General features: G+C 40.5%; 1 protein-coding gene across 13 annotated transcripts in view; it reads left to right on the forward strand.

Moving 5' to 3' along the window:
* The window catches only part of atp2b2 (ATPase plasma membrane Ca2+ transporting 2), a 95195-nt gene that overhangs the window by 41595 nt on the left and 29155 nt on the right, over positions 1–24445 (forward strand). For 6 of the 13 annotated variants that reach the window (XM_079578857.1, XM_079578858.1, XM_079578855.1 and 3 more), the window contains 9 exons: positions 2987–3244; positions 4009–4134; positions 6192–6317; positions 7442–7474; positions 8887–8976; positions 10616–10657; positions 12932–13093; positions 14883–15097; positions 16084–16326. In XM_079578857.1, the coding sequence (XP_079434983.1) occupies positions 2987–3244; positions 4009–4134; positions 6192–6317; positions 7442–7474; positions 8887–8976; positions 10616–10657; positions 12932–13093; positions 14883–15097; positions 16084–16326 (1295 nt within the window). The remainder of the gene's footprint in view (positions 1–2986; positions 3245–4008; positions 4135–6191; positions 6318–7441; positions 7475–8886; positions 8977–10615; positions 10658–12931; positions 13094–14882; positions 15098–16083; positions 16327–24445) is intronic. The other 7 variants (XM_079578856.1, XM_079578854.1, XM_079578853.1 and 4 more) reach the window with 5 other exon arrangements.

Raw genomic sequence — 24445 nt, forward strand, 5'->3', positions numbered from 1 at the left:
CAACACACCTGCACATGTTAGGGAACTGGCGCAGCAGTTCTCAAGATGCGTTACGCCCATGTCTTCTGGTGGTACTAAAAATGACACGTTTTATTTTAATTAGACGGCCTTACAGATGGTTTTATTAATCTATTTTTGTCAGTGATAACAATTGGCAAATTGTCATTTTTTTGCATCTTCAGTGTTTTCCTGAACATGTTTAAAATATCCATCGTGCTTGGGGTTCAAAAGAAAACATAACAAATAGTCATTTTCTTCCCAGAGCCTTGCACTCAGTTGAGTCCAGGTTTAGTCGTGGATTGGTCCTGTTGTAGCATTTCTTTTTCAGTCCTTGGTTTGTTCTGGTTTACATAGTTTCATTTATAGTGCGGTGCCAAACGTTTCAGAATCACTGCATCGGAGAATGTGTAACGTTATTTTCACAGTAAAAAATCAAAAAAATCAAAGGTAATCATCTTTTTATTAGTGTAATTTACGTTTGATTGCAGCTATAAAACTTAGCCGCAGAGAAATGCCAAGAAATCATTATGCTAATCACTGAATACATCTGAACAGTCAGGCATCGTGTTGATGTGCTGTAAAAAGCAGCTATTAAAGACTTAGATAATAAAAAGATTGTTATATTTTTTTTATATATATATACTTAATATAAACATAGCAGAACACAATTAAATACAGTTTTACTTTGTTTGCTGATGCATTTTCAACATATTATTTTCTCTTGGCACCTCAGAGAGAACCACATTTTTTTATTATTGTTTTGTTCACATGAAAATGTTGACACATTTGCATCTATAGCAAGATGCTGTGAAACGACAATAAAACCAGCTTCTGAACACTCAATTAAAATGAAATGGTTGATTCATTCTTAATTTGATTAATGGACTGTTTTTCTTCGTTTTATCTGAGAGCATTAAAGGTGCAACTTTTTATGCGAGGAAAAAAAGGTTGATATTTGTGCATATTTGACCTTGTAGTGGCCCAGCACCTGTATGAGAGGTCAGCATGACGCCTTTACTTTCCATCCCTGTGGTCTCTAGAACGCTCCAGGATCAACTGTTTTTTCGGTTTTCTGGTGAGTCAGCAGTGAAAACCTTCCAAACAATTGATCCTGGAACATCCTAGAGACCACTGTGATGGAAAGTAAAGGCACCATGCTGACCTCTCACACAGGCGCTGGGCCACTACGAGGTCAAATACGCACAAATATCAACCTTTTTTTCCTCGCATAAAAAGTTGCATAATGCACCTTTAACATTGACTGTGTGATTCCACACTAACAGTCAATCTGTCAAATAAAGTCACAAATCAACCATGTTCAAGTTTTTTTTGTGCCCCAGCCTTTGTTGTGCAGGACAGTGCAGAGTGAAAGGGGCGATGAGCGGGGAGAGACATACAGCAAATTGTCAGAGGCAGGACTCAAACCTACAGCACTGAGGACAGCCTTCCGCCATATGTGCTTAGACTTAACCACTAGAATATCAGCTGCTGACAAAACAGCCCATTTTATTGTTTGTATCGCTGCTGTATTGAATCAGCACCATGGACAGCGACAGATCTAAGTACAGCCGAGTGCTGTTCTAAGTACTACAGACATTAAAATAGTGTAAGAAACTGAATTCTGAGCACGTAATTGTTTATCGTAGTATATGGAAAGTACAATATCTGTCAACTACACACACAAGTGCAATCCACAAGAAATGACAAGTAAACAATGAAGCTAATCGACTCAAATTAATATTGGACAAAAGGTAATTAAAATGTGTCTCGTTGTTTTGCCAAGTTAATCATTTTAATTGCTGTTTACATTGTCCCACGTTTTGCTTTGAGAGGTTTGTGAGGCGTCTACAAAAAGGTGCGTAATTAAAATGGAGATGACAGCACTAAACATACATCATCATCTTTACATCAGTGGTTCCCAACTTTCCACTAATTACTGTTGATATATGTGTTTTTAATATCTTTTCTCTTTTTGCAGTACAAATGTAACCCAAATGTCAAAAAATCACAGGCTGCATTTTCACCTTGATTTTAAAGATTTGTTTTATTGCAGAACACAAAGCAACAGTAAAACAGATAATGATAGCTTTAATGTTTTAATGCTGTCTAGTTGGTGGCAATAATGAAAAGGTGTGGTTATTATTATTGTTTATTTCCCACCTCATCTTATACATGATTAATAGCTTTATACATTGCATATAGGAGTGTGAAAGCACAGCTCTCCCCCTGAGCTCCAGTGTTTTATAGCCCAAACTAAATTAGCCCCCCGAGAGCCTTTAGAGAGGTCCAGCCAACGGAGTAGTACAGTACCACTTGGCTAATTTCATAAAACACAAGGAGCTGTGGGAATAGATCGGTTTGTCACTCCCAAAAGCACCGTCTGTCAGGGCACACAGGGGCCAGCGCCGCATGTATCTGAACGTACACACATAAATGAACACGCAAAGCAGTCAATGGGAAAGGGATGTTTTTCAGTGTCTATTGAACACACTGGAGGATTGATGGGGGGGAGATTTATTATAGGTTTGTTTGTACTAAAATATAAATTAGATAAGTGCAAAGTGCAGATCGCCTACAGACAGACAGTTTCAGCAAATACACAACAGAAAAATATGTTTCCGGACAGATTTGATTGAGAAATGAAATCTTTCATGAATGAGGCTCATTGTTTTAAAGTCATACATTTGTTTTTTGTTGAAAGAGTTCGAACAGTCGGGAGCTTTCAAAGATCACCACAGTCAAAATGGATCTCATTCTTTCTCATGATCACGACAAATGATTTTATTTACAAAGAAAATATTTTGGAGAACAACAGTGAGCAGTTTCTTTTCATTATTATTATGAGAAGCAATTTGGATATAACTCAAATAGCTGTTTGATAAAATAATACAATTGCTGTAATGTTCGAACTAAATATTGATTTTCCGATAGATAGCACTTTATTCACAAATAAATACCATTTCCTGCATTTCCCTTTGTGCTTCAGCCTGCGGTGCCGCGGCGTCCGGCGTGGAGGACGAGGGAGAGGCGGAGGCGGGCTGGATCGAGGGGGCGGCCATCTTGTTGTCGGTGGTGTGTGTCGTGTTGGTCACGGCCTTCAACGACTGGTCCAAGGAGAAGCAGTTCAGGGGGCTGCAGAGTCGCATCGAGCAGGAGCAGAAGTTCCAGGTGGTGCGGGCGGGACAGGTCATCCAGCTGCCCGTGGCCGACATCGTGGTTGGGGACATTGCGCAGATCAAATACGGTGAGAAGTGAAGAATAGAGTTTGAAAACTTTACAGGAAAACAGATGTTGAATAACCTTTTTAATTGCTATGTCGGCATCTATGGAAAGGGTGAATAGATTTAGATTAGATCAAATATAAATGAGAACAAATTTTTACTTGCAAATCATAGACAGTTTTTGCACACTCAAAACTTCTGTGTGCTTGTGTGTGTGTTTTCCCATCATATTTCTCTTACAGTTTTGTGTGTTTTTTTCGTCTATTTTCATTGTCTTCACAAAAATGTGCTGCAATGCCATATGTATGCAACCTATTGGACGGGTTGTCCTTCTTGTGACGCACATCTGCGTTCAGGGCTCTTGTGGAATCGCAGCATGTCAAAGTCTTTCTGTTGAATTGAAGTTTGCTTTCACAGACACTGATTGGCTGCTTGCTCTTCGTGAAGCAATTTTCATGGTTCACCAACCCAAAATAGGCCTCCATCTTATTTCCAGAAGGGGATTAAAGTTATTAAAGTGCACCTAAAGCAATTAAACATATAAAAGGTACAATATGTTAATGATAAAAATTTAATTAACTGGAGACAGGCCTATATATCACGGCCCACTCACAAACGTCCCCCGGGACCTCTCAAGAGTCATATATTTCTGCAGTGTACAGGAGAGGTGTGAAGTTGCTGTCTCACATTAGCTGGCCTACAAACTTGTTTTGGTTGGCTTATGGGAGCGTCTTGGATGGGCTCCGTGAAAATATTTACTGCTAATGGCACGTGTTGTTTCTTTTAGGTGACCTGCTTCCCACTGATGGAATATTAATTCAGGGCAACGACCTAAAGATTGATGAGTCGTCACTGACTGGAGAGTCGGACCACGTCAAAAAATCCGCCGACAAGGACCCCATGCTCCTCTCTGGTACGTCACTGGGACTCGAACATTACAGGGAATAAAAAAATAAAACAAACAACTGTGCTCCATGATCTGGGATGAAAAAGTCTGGCAGAGGGGAGAAAACATCTGCAAGTTGCTCTGATGGGTAAAATAGCCAGTCTCCCCCTTCCACATCGGCGAGATGTCTGCTGGGAGTTTTGCAGATTAAAGAAAGGACGTTGAAGCCTGGTTTCTACAGGGCATTAACATTATGAATTGAATTGTGACAAAATTAAGATCTTAAATGACTTTGAGTTTTAAACCATGTTATTACATTGTCCTCTCGTTAAAACCATACCTGGAGTAGTATTTCACAACATTCTCACAGTTTTGAGTAATCCTCGGGTAATCCTGTTTAATTTCGCTGTTTCTTCCTTTACAGTGTCAGTGCATCGTTCTGGGATGCAATTGTGTCTTTCTTAAAACCCTAAACAGTCATTCACATTTTTTAAAGCCCTTAATCCAGCATTATCTCGTTTCTGAGCCGTTCTGCGCTCAGTGTGTTTATCACATTGTGCTGATTCTGAAGCTGCTAACCATGCCGTAAATCGAAACTGAAATTTATTATTAAGTTTTTCCTACAGCCCAAGGCCAAGTCCTCACCAGCACTATTTTACTATTTAATTCTTAGAAACATTATCTCAAATTATATAACCTAAGATATCAATGAAGAGGCACCCAAAAGAGTGGTTTTATAGTGGCATAGGCGACCCAGGCGGCTGCGTAGGGCGCCATCTGCTGGAGGAGGCGCCGAAGTGCGGTTTATTTTTTTAAACCCCATGCTCCCACCATCTACAACATTGCTGATTTTCTGACATAACTTTGGAACAGAGCGTGACAGAGACTTGTGTGTTGGAAACTAGTCAAATCAAGCTTTCAAACGTCTTCTCCCTGGTCCTTCTACGCCTCCGGGGAGCCACGTAGCATCACCATGAAAATGTCTACATTTACTTCAGAAGTTGAGGTTCCTCCTCTGTTGTGCACATTTCATGATTGCACATGTTCTAATATTTTTGAATAGATAATCATAATATAATAAAACAATGATAATCATAATGTGTTTACATAATGTCCATACTTTAATTAATGGAAATGAATAAATGAATATTCATGTTTTTTTGTTTGTTTGTTTGCTTTTTTCTTTTTTGTTTCAGTAGTTAAAGCTTGCCTAGGGCGCCAAATTGGCTCGGTCCGGCCCTGAGGCTGCTTCACAAAATAGGAATTAATAATGGGTGATGAATACCTTTCTAGCCAGCTGTATAGTACATGTTCCTTCTCTCCAAATTGCCTGCGTCTGTGTTGGATGTGAGTCGCCCACTGCCAGTTCACAGAGTACAGTACGTGCACACACCAGTGGGCTGTGATGGCTTGTCCAGTTTATTGCATCACACTTAACACATGTAAATGAGCACAGCAGTTTGGGCTGTCAGTCACGCAGCCTTAGAAACTTATGTGTTGGCTTTACTCTCCATTATACACATGTAAGCTGTGGGTTTATCACACCAGTGGAAGTTTGTCAATTAAATTCAGATGCAGGAAATGCCTCAGACACAATTATATAATCAAGCCTGTGTTGCCTTACAATTACTGCAGACATGGCTAATAACCAATATTTCCCATAAGACAGTATTTTATCGAATTCTCTGTTGTTTCTCTAGTTTTTCAGTACTGTTCCAAACCACAATGGACACGGATCAGATTGGATCAAGAAACTTTTACTTGATTGAATATCAGGTTAGGGAATTTGTGAAACTGATGTTTTACAAGACGACTCACTGGGCACTGTTGATGTGTGTGCTTATTCAGTTATGTTCCATAGTAACTCAGAGAACAACAGCAGGCACCTGATAGTTTTACTGACATTTTGCACAAATACAATTGAAAGTACCAATATTGTGACAGTGCACCTAACCAAATGGCTTGTCCTGCGGTTTGATCTGGACATGTGCTAAGTATTGGCCACACCTTAACCTCCATGTCCGATTGTCCGCTCACTTTAACTCTTACCTCAGGCCGAAGCACAGTAACCCGTTTGTCTGCAGGCACGCATGTGATGGAGGGCTCGGGGCGCATGATCGTCTCTGCTGTGGGAGTGAACTCTCAGACGGGCATCATCTTCACGCTGCTGGGCGCCGGTGTGGAGGAGGAGGAGAAGAAGGAGAAGAAAGGTACAGAAAACACGTCTTCAATTGAATACATGAGTTATAGCTCTCGGTTAGTATTGCACTATTGTTTTGTTGGACGAGCGGTACATGTGATTAGCGACTCTAAAGTACACAGTTGAGTTTGATGCAGAGGGCAGCTGTAGAAGTTTGCTTTTGTAGTGTCAAGAGAAGTTTTTCTAAACAAAGACCGAGACGCTCCATGGGTTAAACAAATTAAACAGCCTTTATTAATTCATGGCTAACATTAGAATGGTTTAAAAAAATAAAGTCGCAGTTTACTATAGAGAGCTTAACAAGGCGGAATAATTCACAAATCATCATTTAGTCCAGGATACTGTGTGGCCTTTAAAGGACTCCCATTAGAGTAACAACTTTAGTGGTACAAAAGAGGTCTGGCAGCCATTTTGACTCTTTTAATTGCTGTTGCGTTGCCGTTCTTTAAACCATTCTAATGCGAGCGATGAATTAATTGAGGCATTTTAATGTTATTAACCCACTGTATGCATCAGTCTTTGTTTAGAAATGACTGTTTGATCCACAGTCTGAAGAGTACACGGGTGAAACTGCTTTTATGGTTAATAATAGACTCGTGAAGCAATCCGGAAATCAAGCACTTTGGTCAAAATATGTTTTGTCATTGTTTCTGGTTAACATGTCTTTAACTGTTGGGCAAATAAACAGCAAAACCAAAAAGTTACATCTTATTTTTCATCACAATTGTTTTTATGTTTTGCTTAAAGTTATTTTTTTTATTCAAACACATGATAATGATATTGATCAGCTTTTGGGAATAGTGATTTTACTTCTTTTTGGCTATTGGCTATAGCTCCAACATGTGTTACCGTGCAACTGATGGTATGTCGTACACTGATTTATTTTTAACATTTTACACAGGATCACACATGGAGGAAAACATTTGGTTTGCCTCTAAAGTGCCTGTATCAACTGTCAGATTTATCCTTTGTGGATTTAAACTAACCATGTCAGGTCTCAATATATAACATGGGTGGATTTTCTTTCCGGATACTTCTCAATGGTAGTTACAGTTGCCGAAATACAGAGTCCTGAGTGTGTGGGTGGGTTCACTGTTGTCATGACTCTTATTGTTGCTGATTCGCCTTTTGAAGGTGGGGCAGTGGAGGACGGACACCAGAACTCAGGTACAGTATCACTTTTCTCTGACCCCTGGGAGTGCTTCATAACCTTTGTGACCTTTGAGCCCCAATAACCCCCTTTGGAAACCACCATGCATAGACCCTACACACTGCAAATGAGGAATATCAACACAAGTTCCAATGACTTGGATTTGGTTTTGATTAAAGTAGTCTGAAGATGTTCAGTTAAAGATTGTTTTGGTTGCTATTTAGTGTTGCTCAGTTGAAGCAAAAATTATCTTCTGGTGAACTACAAAACGCTTTTCCACCTACATTAGGCACTCAAAGCGCTTTACAGCAAGGATCCACTCACCCATTCATACACCAATGTACGCAGACACAGGGGGCAATGTCGGTGAAGTGTCTTGCCCGAGGACACTACGACAGTGTACACTTCCAGGAGGTGGGATTCGAACCCCCGACCTTCCGATCACGAGACGACCCGCTCTACCATCTGCGCCACTGTCGCCCCATCATCATACACATGTTCTAATGAGTAACTCAGCATCATGTAGTTTGGTTACGTTCAGATGAAACAGTCAAGCCATTTGAACCTGTGTCGATATTTCTTCTTCTGCAGTGCACTCCACGTTAATCCCTCACTTAAAAAGAGAAGCCTGGACCGCTTAGCTCTGCATCTTTTTAAGTGTGAACAGACGACACATTTCTCTGAGCGCTCATCAAACTAACAAGCATTTATAACAAGCATTCAGCATCAGCGCGATTTCCTCCTTGTGTTGAATGTCTTTAGCTAGACAGGCTGCCATCTCATAGCTGCAATGAGGAAGAATAATGGGATGAGAGAAAGACAAGCAGCGCATTAGGCTTAGACACATTTAGACATTAGCTGTTCACATGTGCTATTTCTGTGGCATACGGTGATGAGGAAAAAAGTTATCTATAAGGTTTGTTTCTTGTAGCACTGTTCGTACTAAAGAAACTAAATCTATCAATAATTCGGGATCTTTATTTACCTGGCTGTCACATGACCTTGTTTATGTCGAAGCACTGCAAACACACAAAAGAAATTGACTTGGCCAACGCTTAACACTTTTTAAGTTTGCTATTCTTAATAAACAACATGAATAACATGGTTACAGTACTTTTTACAGTAAAATGAACAGGTCCATTCCTGAGGTCGTTGTTTACATATTGTCCCCACCTTCATGTGTTGTGTGTTAAATGTTACATTTTACATGTTTCCAGTTTTTACTTCATAGATTAACATACAGTAAATTGCTATTTGTAGTTGTATACATTTGCTGTGATAGTGACATAGGTTTAAAGTTAGTTTTGACATGAGCCTGAATCTTGAATGTCTTATAACCATGTTATTTCTGTTCATTGTTTGTGTGGCTGTGTGCTCGTACGGCTGTGTATGTGTTTTTGTTCATTTGGACCCTTATTGTCACGGCTAGACTCCCACCCCCCTCTCCACCCCATCGCTACTATAGCCACGGATGGGGCTGCGGGCATTACTGCTCCCGGCAGTGCCAGCCTCATTAATGGTAGGTTGATAAGCTCTGATCTCTGACTGTTGTGACTTACCTTTCCTCTCTCTGCCGCCCGCCCGCCCGCCTCAGCTGCTCTGTGCTCTCTGTGTTCTCTTTGTCCACACTTTAAGTGTGTGTCGAGTTATTTGCTGCCTCCTCACTTTGGCACTTTGGACCGAGTTCTTCTAGATTCTGTCTTTCACCTCTTTGTATCTATGTGTTCTTTCAAAGTGAATTAAATGTACCAAATAAACACAGCACAGTAGTTGCACTGCTGTACATTGTTACTGTAAATGACAGTAGGGACCTAACCCATTTGACTCGTTTATCCCCGTTGCCATAGCACAAGTTCAAGTGCATTCATTTGTATTTATAGGGACGAAATTATGCCAACGGGTCACCTCCTTTTAGGTAGTTGTGTCCTGTGAGATAACTTGGTGCAAATGCTCTATTTCAGTACAAACTAGACGCAAAAAGATGAAATTCCCCCATGCAGTCTTATTTGGCCTTGGAGATTGTTTCTAAAGCGCCCGTTCTCAAGGCGGAGGAGGCGTGATTTGCAGTGTAATGGTGCCCTTGTCCTGCGCTGGAACAGAGCCATTTGTCATCTTCAGCTTTATTGTGACTCCAGGGACTTGGGCTAATGCGAAACGTGGAGGTGGAATGAGCTGCATTTCCTGAATATACATGTTAAAGATGGCCCACAATTGAGTTTCGTGGCTCTGCAGAGACTAGCAACAAAACAAACACCGCATTATTACTGTAATTACAGCGTGGAGTCCTTTAATTACCAATACATGCACAAGAGACATGGTCTGCTCGTATGGAGCACATGTGCATAAGTCCAAATATAGATAAATCAGACCAATCTTGGCCTTGACTGAGGTAGATCTGAGTTTCTGGCTGATGTTACGTAACCTGACCATGTGGGAGGCTCTTCCTCCAGGCTCTCTCTCTCTCGCTCCTCCGTCTGCTGTGATGGTGCATGGCCCCTCCTCTGCATGCTCTCTGCTGTTTGTGTTGGTCTGTGTGTGTGCCCCGTGCGTGTGCAGTGTTTCTGTCTCAATAACTCATTTTCTACTCTGATGCTACGGTGGCCCTGAAGGGCAAGAGGCAGAAACAAATCTTGACAAAGAGAGAAACTATTTGCAAATCACGAAAACAAGTTGAGGAAAGTTCTGTTCTCTGTTAGGCAATGATGATGACAGGTTCCCCAGACTTTGACTAATAAAACATCAATCAACATAAACAACTTTCACTAAGCGGCTGTGACTTCAGGTTGTATCTTTGAGCTTCAACTCCATCAAACCAGATTCGATATTTTGCGTGTGTGTATTTTCAAGTTGGTCATTTGTCGCTGTGACTGTCTCTTCAGGGCCACTGTACTGCTCATTATACTTGAACTTATTGTGTGTGCCAAATAACTGCTACAATACATTTAGATGAAGTTAAAATATAAAGTGGACAACCCCGCACCGACACTCATATTCAGTATCGTGAGCCGACATGAACTCACTGTACATGGCCTTTTCTCTGTGACACGTATTAAAGCCATTCTCCTGTTGCTGTTTCCGTTGTGTCCGCGTCTTTGGACTGTTGCTTTGTCTGCCTCGGTTATTTTTGTTGGTTATTGTCTTATATGTCTCCATCATAGGTAAAATGCAAGATGGCAATATGGAGAGCAACCAGATCAAAGGTAACAAACCCCATCTCAAATCTCTCCTCCCTCCTCTGTGTGTTCCTTCATTCACACACGCCGTACGTTCTGGGCCACGTCCTCCGATCACGTAGGCACATTGGAATACAGCAGAATCGGTTGAACTCCATTAAAACTATTTGACCCAGGACGTATTGTGTCTCAGTAGTGTGTAAACCAACTCTCTCACTCTGTCGCTCTCATCGTCCCGTTGTTTCTTGTGTCTGTATCGTCGACTTGTTGTCTGTTCCTTCCACTGAAGCGTTTATCTAAAAGGGTAGAAAAAGAAAGTCACTTCTTTTCCTTTTGTTTTGTGTCACACATTTATGATCAGCTAAATTCTGCGACTAAGAAGTCAATATTGATGATCCTTATTATCACTCAGTAACGTTTTTTTTTTCTTTTATAGTTGAGCTTTCACTGTGCGTTGCCATAGCTACAATATAGTGGTATAATATATTTGCATAGTCTCTTTCTCAGAGTGCGTTCCATGTGTTTACTTTCGTGCACATTGCCTGTTAGTAACGTTTCCCTTTCCTTCAAGATGAGCTAAAGTAGCATTTTGATCCCCGTTATCTCAAGTATTTAATTATTTGTTAGTGGTAAATGTCAGTGATAATATGTGACCTGCAGGTTTATTGAAAAATATGTAAAACTTTTACGACATATTTTTTTGCCTATTCAGAATGAATGCATTTAATTTGTTTCGCAGGTTTCAACGTCGTATTTCTATAACTTTTGTGGTGCTATTTTAAGGATCTTTTTGTTGAGGCAAAAAAATAAATAAAATGATTTTCCCCCAACTCCCCATGCAGTAGTGTAGTGTGGCATGGGTTTTTAAGGTTGCTTTTATTTACTCAATGAAAGCTTTGAATGAATTAAATTATTCACCAATACCGATACTGGGGGTTTGAGTATCTGATGATATCCGATATTAACCGATACCAACACTTAAAAGTGACTTTCTCTGAGTGCAAACGTGAATAGTCGTCTTTTCTCAATTTTAAGATCAATAAAGTCTTAACATTTTCTTGTCATGATCTTACCATGGACCGTACATCAATTATATCTATTAATAAACGAATGGAAAAAACATTTAACAAGGATCCCTGGACTTTTTTATATCCTTGGCTACATGACGGGAAAACAGAATCCACTGTTACCATGGAGATCCGCCATGTTTGCAGCTGTTAGCATACATTTTCCATTGACAAACATTAGCTAAGACAGTATAAAAAGTGGGAAAAAAAGCAGTGGAACAACTCTGTTAGCTGTTGAGTCGTTAATGGTCAAATTTATTTATAACGCACTGGGTTTTAATGTGAATTATCTTAGCGATATGACATCACGATCCTGAACTCTATAAGTTACATTAATATTAACAACTCACATGAATCTGATCATTACAAATGTGTTAGATCCGTTATCCTTTAACAGCATTTCATAAACTAAAATACAAACTCGGCCACTCCAGAAGTGACTATTTTAATTTATAAGGCTACTTAAAGGGATTATACTGAGTTTAAAACTGTTTAAATTATGTATTTTCCTCCCCCTACATGTTCCAACAATGTCCTAATGTGTAGAATGAGCTCAGACCTGTTCACCACAACTGCCTCTAAAATCCTGCACTGTCACTCCAAACGGAATTACTTCGGGCCCGAATTGCCATCTTGCACGAGCTTAATATAGAAAGTGCAGTTACATGTATGACCTGGGGTGGCAGTAGTGAGAATAAATGACTAACTTGCATCTAGCCCCTTTTAGATATTTCCATCTTAGTTTCTTACCCAGCCTTTATTAGTTCTCGTTGTTAGCATTAGCATGCTGCGGCGAGCAAACATACATTAGTGGAGGTTAGAACTAACTCAGCAATTGATTTCTCCACGTTCTGCCCTTCAAAATGACATACCGCAGTGATAGTTCAAACTGGTATCGGTTCAATATCGTGTGTTATATTATACCGATACCCGATTTTTCCAGTATCGGCTCGTGAACTGAATCTTAATTTTCAAAACATAAATTTCAGTACTTGACGTTAGATTTGCTGTGCAGCCTTGCCACTGACCCATACTGTACTGCTGCTGTGACAATACCCCACTTCAAGCAGGAAACAGCTGTTGGTCAAATTCTCTATTATCATTGATCTATAGAAAAGGCAACACAACACCACCTTTTCTTTGTTTGTGGTGGGTGACGAGGCGCTTGCCCTTACCTCTCTGTAGGTGCTGTCTGGTCTCTAACGCGCCCCTGCCCCGTGTGTTGTGTTCACAGTGAAGAAACCGGACGGAGCGGCTGCCATGGAGATGCAGCCTCTGAAGAGTGCGGAGGGAGGAGACGAGGAGAAGGAGAGGAAGAAAGTGTCTGCGCCCAAAAAGGAGAAGTCTGTCCTGCAGGGGAAGCTCACCAAACTGGCCGTGCAGATCGGGAAAGCAGGTACAGGCTGGTCCCCATCGCAACTCATTAAAATGAATCAAACTTCAGCATAAAACTTCCATTATTGTAAAGATTAAAAACAGCAGGACATGAGAAAGAGATCGTGTATCTCAATGGGACTTTTCTGGTTAATTAATAATAGCTAAGAAAATAAACAAATTTAAGATGATCTCATTAAAGTCCATGGTTTGCGACTCTTGCTTAGTCATAGTGTCGGTCTATAACTCAGCCATTATCCTCTCATTCAAATCAACATAATGCAGTTATTGAGGATAGCACATAAAAAGGTTCCTTCAAAGCTTTTGACGAACTTGTCCAATTACAGCATGTACTTGGCGAGACTGGCCCAGATATTTTGGGTTGTGTTTACACTTGTAATCAGACCAAAACAGCAGTCTCTGGAGCTCAATCAGCGGAGCACATTGTGTGTTTATTTGTTTTACCTGAACCTTCCACATGAGCGTCAGCAAACATTGTGTAGTCGTTTGCGTCCTCTGCGCTCCAAGTTTTTATTTACCCTTTATCCAGGAACAGGCGTCACACTTTCCGATTCAAACTGTGTCCAGGTGCGAGTTCATTTCGAAAGCGTTGTAGATGTACTTTTTTTCCCCTTTAATCGATTGGTAGTTTTCTTCTGGAATATTTTTTTTTTGCCGTATCATTTTAGCGGTAGCCTTCAGGATGTTGTTGTTGCTGCACAGTGAGTCTTGCATCAGTCTGTCGGCCTGAGTGATTGAATGGGGGCAATGTCATAACAACGTGGTGCCATAGATGGATTAGCAGCAGCCACCACAGTTTTTGGACTTATGGCATTCCTCATCCTCTCGCACATGATAGTCACCCCCAGGCCTTGTACCCATTCAAACAGGAAATTCATATTGATATTTATATGCCCTAACTTTTAATATGAGGATGCACTGCAGATGAATGAGGACTCAGTCAAGGTGGCATCGGCGGGACTCATTTCCAGGAGGCAAAACAGATTAAACTTCTGTTGGACGCAACTGCAAAATAACTACAACGATTATAGTGAACTAATGCACTGCTTATATTATTCATTGCAAACATCCATATATCTGTCTCTGTGGGGCCTTTTAAAACATGTTAGTACCTCCTACAAACATGTTAAAAAGCATGGGATTCTTGTTTAGAAGTTCATATTTAAATATGAAAATATAAAATATTTCTGCCTCTTGATGTGTTTAAACTGTGGTCTTTGAACTGAGTCTTCATGAATTAGTGATGCGAAAACACTTGTAATATGTGTTATGGCTTATCTCAGCTACGTAGTGCTCTATTGATGATACTCTAAACTCCAAAGTTTAACAAACATTAGCAGTTGGAGGTGACTATTGAATGGATCGAGACTATCCCAACTGGGCCTGTCACGATAACAAATTGGAAGTTTGATATATTGAGGGAGAAAAGTATCATGATAAACGATATTATTGACCCTACTGATACTAGATACTGTCAACTCTCATAAAAATTACAGTAAACCTTTGTTCTAAAAGTGCATCATCATATCCTAAAATACCACACAAGCTGCAAAAAACATGAAATATAATGAAATTCAATTTGCTTCAGTCAAAAATCTAAGTTTTACAATGAAAAAAAGGGGAAATGCTAATAAATGTGCAGACGATAAATATCGAGCCCAAAAAATGTAACGTTTATCTGTTATTTATTGAACGATAAATCGATATATTGTAATTATCGTGACAGCCCTAATCCGAACACGGTGATGAGTTGAGCATCTTTGTTTGTGATTTTAAAATTTTCTGCACAGGTTTGCTCATGTCGGCCATCACAGTAATCATCCTGGTGCTGTACTTCGCCATCGATAACTTTGTGATGCAGAAGCGTCCCTGGCTGCCCGAGTGCACTCCCGTTTACATCCAGTACTTTGTCAAATTCTTCATCATCGGCGTGACCGTGCTGGTAGTGGCAGTGCCAGAGGGGCTGCCGCTGGCTGTCACCATCTCCCTGGCCTATTCTGTCAAAGTAAGGAGCAAGCTGATACTCATGTACTTCCTACTGCTCTAATTAGAGGTGGGTCGAGTCGCCCAAATTATTTTAGAAAAGACACTTGTAATAGTAGTGAGTAAAATCTATGTGGTGAATGTGTTATAGCTGCACCAACTGAATAATTCCGTATTCTCGCTCTCACAGACCCTCCTGCACATCCCAAATGTTCACATGGGTTAATTAGATGCACGTTTTAATGGGTGTTCAGAGCGGGACAATGTTTAAAGTTGAACTGAGCTTGATCGCCCAAGAAAACCGTCAAAATGTGCTATAGATGTCATGGGGTTATTTATCAAAGCAGGTGCTAAATAGCAGGTGCAAGCTGAAAAATAAAATATGCTTTTTTTGTTGCCATGTTTTGTTGCCATGTTGCCTTTATTACAGTTTTTGGGCCCCAAATCTGATACCAGAGTAAGTGACCCCCTTTCTGCACCCATTTTTCTTTCACGTTTACATTGTAGATGGTTGTAACAGAAAAAGACATTTAGCTGGTATTTCAAGACAAAAAATGGATTACACCAGCTTTTACATCAAATCTAAAACTTTAAATTTATACATTTATTTATTAACAATACATTTTATGAAAACTACTGTGAGACTAGCCTAGTAAACGAAACCCATTACTCTCCACAACTGAACTTTAACCTCTGAACCCCCAAAAGGAAAAGCAACAAAATGCAACCAAAAAGTGACAAAACGAGGCGAAACCACGACATAAAAGCAGCAAAACAAGCTATCTGTAAATCTTCTGAAAAAGCAACAAAAAATCCAATGAAAAAGTAAAGAAAACCGACGAAAAAGCTTAAAAAATGTGACAACAAAGTAGGTCTTAGCTTTCAAATGAGGCGTTACTCTGGCGTTTAGATCTTGGGAAAACTGAACTTGAGAAAATGTGGGGGTTAAGGGGTTAATTGTAATAAAAAAAAAACACAATTTAACCATGTGTTGTGTGCCTTCAACAGAAAATGATGAAAGACAACAACCTCGTGCGCCACCTGGACGCGTGCGAAACGATGGGCAACGCCACGGCCATTTGTTCAGACAAGACCGGGACTCTAACCACGAACCGAATGACGGCTGTGCAGCTCTACGTGGCAGACATGCACCACAAAGCCATCCCAGAGTCCGGAATCCTGCCGCCAAAGTCGCTGGAGCTCCTGGTCAACGCCATCTCCATCAACAGCGCCTACACCACCAAGATACTGGTGAGAGCATTTCAAACACCACACACTGGCAGTAGCCAAGCGCGTGGCAGGGACTGTGGGGCTCAGTTTGACAGAAATAGGCAACCATCCAAATGATATGAGACTTTCTGTCTTTCTAGTCTTTCTGCTGCTCCTGATTTGCACTAAAAGTTGTATTGCAAACTTTTATGCTGTTAGTGAGGACACCAAGCAAAGTGGCTCATGTTCCGACTTCATACTTGCGATATGTTTCCTTCTCTAACTCGTCAGGCAACAGGATGCATGTTACGATAAGGAATGTTGAGTATGCTGCTTTCTTCATCCACATAACCCTCGAGTTATTGCACTATGGCAGCGCTCAGCATAAGGTGCTCTGAGCCGGTGAGACAGTCCCCTTGTCTCCGCACACTCCAGGCTGCGTCTTGTGTCCTTGCCTGCTGCTTCCCATTCATCCGGCGTTCACTCAACTTGTCACCTTGAGAACGCTTGTGTAATTTGGTCTTATCTGAGATGCAGACCGTGGCCGACTGTAATTGAATCCAATCTGTGTAAGTGCCGAAGATGGTCCCCTTGTTTACAGTGAGGCGGCAAAGGCAGAATTCCTCCAAGCCAATTAGCCCGGGCTACAATCAGAAATGGAGACTGGGCCGACGGACAGATGGAGTTTCAGCCTTTAATCACCGAACACGAAACCTGCTTAGCGCATATTTATGCTGAATCATTGCTTTCACTATCGAGCAGTTGGTGATAAACCCAAACATCTTCCATTTTTATCTGTATATGAGGCACGTTTTGAGGTTTAGCTTTTTGCTGATCTGCCGATGTCTTAATCCTTCCTTATGGCTGACCAAGACGTTAAGGTCCTTATAGAAACTGCATCTAGAATAAGCTAAGCCATTAGGGTTCCACAGATTTAACATCCTCACCCCTGTGGTCATAATTACACTGAAGATTGCCACGTGTGAATTCTTGGTTCATAAGACAAGCTTAATATACAACATTTCTGTCCTTAGTTTATCATCCCTTTAAAATGAAAACTTTTGACCCTTGGTTATATCTATCGTTGCTCGTTACGTGAGGCTGTAATAGCCTGGGGTTGATTGTAGTAAAGCCACATTTGCTGAAATCACACAATGTTATCTTTGCCGAATGCTGTGCAGCCTTATGTGCAACTGTTGTTCCTCTGTTGTAGCTTTATGCTGAGGGAATTAGGCACCAGCAGCGGGGCTTTGTGCATTATACAATATAAGTCAGTTTAATCCCTCCATTCAAAAAGCAGGTTAGCTCGAGTGCTGAGTGCATGTGAAGTACAGGTATATGGATTATTGAATCATTATGTAGCACTTAATTCATGCAGGAGGCTCCTGGACCCGTGCCAGTGACTTTCATCTTGAGGAATAGTACTCTATGGAAAGTGCGTCATAATGTGTATGACTGTAGTGCTAAAAGTCTTTAAGGTGGTCATGCGAGTCAGTCCACTGTCCAGCAATGAAATCATAAGTACTTTTGGTTAAGTTAAACTAACTGAAGGTGCTTGAAGCAGTACAGTCTGGCCAAACGTGAACTAGTGCCTCATATGACCCTAAGCTCATTGTTACACAAAAGTCCATAAAAGTCCACTCAAATAAGCTTGTTCTTTTGTTCAATTCATTAGATGTTTGGAAGAGCCCAAATGGACCCCTGTGTAGCGCTCAGGTGACGTGCAGTAAAGTGGATTAGGTGCTAGAAGCACAATGCAAAAATTTCAAAATCAATGTTTGGACTTAGAAACAACTCGATTCTCATTTTGATACCATAAAGCACAAATGTAGTTGTATGGCACATTGATATAGTAGTCCATTACAGTGATCTCAGTTTATCGTGCCCATTGTCCATAATCAGAATTAGTTTAGATTAAGCACTTTTTAACACACTACTCTTCGGTTACAGTTTAGACAGGCAGCTACTACTTAAGCTCAAGGCCAGACTGCAAAGTACTGACACCAACCTCTGCAAATGAGAATTTAGTTTAGTTACTAGTTTTAGTGTTGATTAGTGTCTAGGTATTGATTATTTTGACTCCATAGTGAACCATAACAGACTGACGTCACTGTGGGCATTATTTTTTTACGAGGCGACACCCAAGGCTCGCCGCTGATTGCCTGTTGTCACGTTTTTGATGTGGAAGCACGCAAGCCTTTCAGAATGTTTGAATACTTTTCTGAGCTCATCAGCATCATATAGCATGTATAGGACACTGGAGTGTGTGCAGTGGTGCGTGGCCTATATGTGAGAATGAAGCTCATCCACTGTGCGCCTGTACGCGGACACCAGATCGCAGCTATACTGGGTCCTTATAAGGCCAGAGGCGCTGGGGCTGATATGGGTATCAAAGGGTGCCTCTTTGCCTTTGTGCCTTTGTGTTGTGGCCATCAAAGCTTCTATAGCCTTTCTGGCATCCCACTGGATTGGCCTCTTATATAAGAACACAGCAGCAGCAGCATACTGCTGTAGAGTGGCACTGTGGGAGTGGAGGCGGCCAGAGATTCAGCCCATTTGTGTTTGTTTTCACCATCTCAGTGCAATTTATTCTACATTTACACCCGTTCTCTTTGGAAGATGTGCTAACGGTTCCAACGGGAGTCCTAATCAATATTTATCAAGTCCAGTTCTTCAGAGCTTGTCCGTCATATCTATAAGCTATGTGCATGTTTTGTTAGCAGTTAATCCCAAACTGTTGTGGAAGAATATCTAATTGCAATTACAATTAGATTTTCAAGTAAAAAACTGTTCACAGTGGACGATAAGAGACATTTTGTTGATATTGTAATGAAGTCCAATCAATCAAACTGCTATTTTGATTTGATGGCAAGATTTTGTCCAGGCTTAGTGGGTCACAAGTAACTTACTACATGCAGCTGAGGCTTCATATCATTTGAATTTTTATACAATAAAACATGTCGGGAGAGAAATAATGCTGAAGTGCTTTAATATTGTCACTTTACTACATTATACTATAAAACCTAATATTCTCTTGAGTCTCCAATCAATAATATATGATATCCATATATAGAAATCAAAGTGTCCGATGTTTAAGTTCCCATGTATTATGCATGTAAATATGCTCAACATGGCACTGAAGCAAATGTTGTGCCACTTTATGGTGAAAGTTTAGCCATAGATTTGGTGCAGCCAATACTCTATACTAGTGTGTGCAGATGAAACTAGAGTGAACTGGCTCTTACATATTATCTAATATCAGATAAAGCAAGTCAATTTAAAGCTTCATATGGCACAGAGGATATAATCTGTTTGTTGATAATTATAACTTGAGATATTTTTGAGCAGGCCTTTGTGTTGTCCTATTTTTGGCTCAGGCTTACAGTGCTTTTGTCATCTGGGCGCTGCATGCTCGCGTGCACAGTGTGAAGAGAGAAGAGATGTCTTGGATATACAGCTCCCAGCACTCCGTCCCTGCATTAGGAAATAGTTTTGAATTGAGAAAAAAAAAAATAAGGCATTAAAGTGTGCTATTTTTGACGCGTCTTTAGTTCACGCACCAAGGTTTTAAATTGCGGTGGAGATGGAAGCGACTATAAGGTTATCATTGTATGAAAATAACCAGGCTTTGATGTTGCAGCTTCACAAAGATAATGAGTTCTTCAATTTCCAGTTTTGTGCTTTTGTTAAATGTGTTTTATGTAAATTTGAATGACCAGTTCCGTTCAAATCGACGTCCACTTCCAATTAAAAATCTGACCTATTTTAGATTATTCAATAATGCAAAGAAATGGGCTTGAGGTGGTTAAGAACAAGATGTAGTTGAATAAATATGTGGAGAATGTAGAATTTCAAAGAAGTTACATCAGGCACCAACAAATGAGCCATATGTGCAATGAAATGCCAATTAAAGAACAAAGTCTTTTTTCGGGCTCCAGATGCCATGACAAAATTAAAATGAGAGAGTCACCTTTTGGAGAATATCCATTATACAGCCACACATTTCTAACAGGACATTCATTACCTGAAGAGCCCAGCAAAAAAACCTCTGCGGCCTCAAAGCAGTACTAAGTAACTTGTTTACCTTAATAAATCTTTTTCGTAGTCCCTCTGGAGGTAAAGTGTTAATGGGATGATTGGGGTGGTCTTTCATCTCCCCCTGGTGTCTCTGGCCAGAAAACCACAATTTCAACTTTCCCTGCTCCGACCTGGAGCACCAATACACACTAATGGAATCACGAAGAAGCTAACAGGCTAACGGGCATAGCTAGCTGTGGGCTAGTGCCACTTAAACATTTTTTGTTTACTATCTCATTGTTTAATTGGATGTACAATATTCCTCTCTCCCTTTGTCTTCTCTGTCAGCGTAGTATTTACTCTCACGGACAATTAATGAGTAAAAAACGTAACATGCTACAACACCTGCAGTGGCGCTTATGGCCTCTAGGGGCATGAGATACTTAGTACTGCTTGGAGTCAAAGAGTAAATAGTAAATGAATGTTGTGCCTACCTTTATCCGACCCAAAGTGCTTTACAGTAAGGAACCAGTCACCCGTTCACACTCTCATTCATACACCAATGTACACACACTGGAAGCATGTAGGGTGAAGGGTCTTGTCCAAGGACACAATAGACAGTGTGCATTTGCGGGAGCTGTGATTCGAACCCACAAACTTCCGATCACAAGACGACCAGCTCTACTCACCTCACTCACCTGCGACACTTGCGATGGTGGCGCAGGTGAGTGAACTGAATTGGGTAGATGAAAATACAACTATATAATGATGGATTTGAAAGAAGAAGCTTGAAAGACACTTTACAGTACACATATAGACAAAAGGTTGCTTTATTTGTCATTATACAACAACTGTACAACGAAAGTTGTCTTCTGCATTTGACACATCCTTTGACGATGCTGGGACGACCCGTAAGGAGCAGTACCGCGCCATCTCCAGATGTGGAGCCAGGTTGATCAGGTTGATGGTCAGAATCACCTGGATGAAGGATTCACATGTTGTACAGGTTTTAGTGGTTGGGGAAACCGGAGTACCCGGAGGAAAGCTACACAGACACAGGGAGAACATGCAAACTCCACACAGAAAGGGAAACCCAGGACCTTATAGCTGTGAAACACGAGTGTACAATACATACTCGAAACCAGATTTATGAGGAAACGATAAAGTCAGTCAATTAGACTTTTTTTTAATATGCATTTAAAACAACCGCAGCTGATCAAAGAGCTGATCGAGCCATAATGAAACCACAGTCAAAGATGGCTCTGCAGTAGCACTGTATTTCTAGGTAAACAATACTGGAAGAAAATTAAAACAACGGATAAAGAATTGGCCAATTGAGCTTTGTCGTAGGCTGCGTTTCAGTTTCATGCAGCTAAAATCTGGAACAGTCTTCATGAGGATGTGAGACAGGCCTCAACTCTGACAATGTTCAAATCCAGGCTGAAAACAGTTCTTTTTGCCCAAGCATATGACTGAAAGTATTTTATCTGCACTCTTGCCTTTTACTGTAATTGATTAATTTTATGTTGATGTTTTTATTGATTCTATTTGCTTTCTTGTAATTATGCATCTGTGAAGCACTTTGAATTGCCTTGTGTATGAATTGTGCTCTACAGATAAACTTGCCTTGCCTAGTACTTAGTAGTCATAAAAGAATAGAATAGAATTGGAATTGCTCTGGAGTCTGTGTGGTCTGATGTTACAGTTCCTTAGCACAGTTTTGTGTAATGAATGTCTTTCCCCACGTTCTCACTATGCTATTTTGTTTATTTAAACTTTTGTGCCTCAAAAAATTGTACAAAAGGAAACTATGACTGGTTGATGTTTACCCAGTAACTGAAAGGTCCGTGGCTTGTGGTTCAATCCCGGTTGTTGGCAACGAAGCATGTACTTTTCATGTACTTTGGTTGTGCAGACGTTTGGTTTTGTGGGACAGTAACAAGTGATTGGCTGGTCCCTTCATGTAGGGTTAGAGCAATGTCAAACGATGATGAAAGAGGATGTAAAAAAAAAAAAAGAAAAGTCCAAATTGTGGCGCTAAACTCACATTATGTTTGGCTTCTCTGCACTAATCAATCTCAGACGCTTCTCTAAACTCTTGCAGCCGATTAATAATCTGCCAGTCACACTTCAAAGCCTGCGCCACCGCTCCCGTCGCTGCCATATTTGGACTGCTGCGTGTCTGTGATGAAACAATTTGCAATTCTTCACCAAAAAAAAAAAGAGAGATAAATGATTAAAGTGAAGCCTAAAAAGCAGCAGGGGGCTGATGGTGAAAATAGCAACACAAAGAACATTTGCTACTTAATTGCAAATTTATGTCCCCATTTTTGTCTGCAGTATCTTTCTAATAGTGAAAGCAGTATGAGGGATTGCACTATATTACTAGATATGTACGCTAAAGTGCAATGAGTCTGCATCGTCAAATATCAATGTTTTTGTACAGTGGTGAAGGTATTTAGTAGTACAGCTGCAAGTGCCTGACTGAGGAGGCACAGGGACGGACATGAAAGTCAAGTTTAGTGGCTAGGCTAGGCTACTTGTCATTTGTTAGTTAGCCTTGTTATTTAGTGAATGTTTAGGTGTTAATAGGCACTGTTTGAAAAGATGATATGACAGACCAAGCTAGTATCCATGGGTCATTTCATGTGGGTTTTTGCGCCGCACCGTGTTAGCACCTCCATCGTGGGCTCGGGCTCTCCTCGTATGCGGTTCAGTCACACAGTGTGACTTGATGATCAGATGTTAACCATGAATAAATTTAAATCTAAACTACTGACAGGATTAGCAGCTTTACACATAACAAGATGGGGACTGTATTCTGGTGTTTTGCGCAGTACCTAAATGAATGCGGCCTTTGCAATTTAGTGATTGCGATCTGTCTTTGGTTATGATTAATCTTCCTGTGCTAAAGAACTAGAGATGCACCGATCCAGCTCTATTGTTTCCAATACCATTACCAGGGGTTTGAGTATGCTGCTGTGAGTGAAAAAGTAAATGTTTCTCTTTTCTCCATTTCAAGATGAATAAAGTCTTATCTTTTCTTGATGTTGCAGATCAATTATCAGTTATATCTATTAATAAACTCATGGAAAACATTTAACAAGGATCACTGAATTATTTTATTTCCTTGGCTACATGACAGGCTTATAGATTGAATTAATATAAACAAATCGCATAAATTATGTGATCATTATGCTGAACTTGTGCTTTAAAGATATGTTAGATAACAGCATTTCATAAACTAAAATACCAACACTTGGCCGCTCCAGCAGTGGTCGTTTTATATTATTAGGCATTTCTATCTTAGTTTTTGACCCAGCCGTGATTAGTTTTTGTTAGCGTTAGCATGATCCCGTTAGCATTTGCATGCTGTTTCTAGCTGCGGGTTTGCATGCCGATCTAAAATAGATTTGCAGAGGTTAAAACTACTCAGCGATTGAATTATCCATGTTCTAAGCTTCAAAATGACATAGCTGGGGGCCAGAATATATCGGGAGTGTATTGCCGGGGTCCATAAAAAAAAGCTCCAGTAAATTGCGTTTTGATTGGGAAAATACTATTGAGGAAACTTTTTTTAATAAATGAATGATAATGAGCCTGGCAGGACTGTACCCTCGGCTTACACTTGTATTGCACTTAACAAGCCATTAATCATTAGTCATTCACTCAACACCTGGTGGTGGTAAGCTACTATTGTAGCCACAGCTGCCCAGGGGCAGACTATTTACCACAGGATTATAATGTGTTGTTTATATCCTGATCTCTTCTTATGTCAGTGCCCTCTACTGGACACTTGTGGAATTCTTTCCTTTCTTTCTTTAAGCTGCCTGTAGTGGCTGGAGTGAGAATTCTGGTTATTTCTTTAAAAAAAAAAGTATAACTCCGCACAGGAATGGGCTAGAGACTTGCTTTCTTTTTTGACATACTCAGGAATTTGTGCTGGGGCCGGATTGAATCATCTCGCCCGTGGGTCGCCTGTTCAGTATTGCATATTTGTAGCTGATACCCAATATCGGATTTTTTCCAGTATTGGCGCCGATATCCGATGCTCATGGTCAGTTGCTGTTTTTAATGGCTTTTTTCACAGTTTGGTGAGTAAATAGCTGATTTCACTATAGTTTCTTTATGCATTTATTCTTAA

The sequence above is a fragment of the Gobius niger genome (genome assembly GCF_951799975.1).
Source record: "Gobius niger genome assembly, chromosome: 20".
NCBI classification, from domain to species: Eukaryota; Metazoa; Chordata; class Actinopteri; order Gobiiformes; family Gobiidae; genus Gobius; species Gobius niger.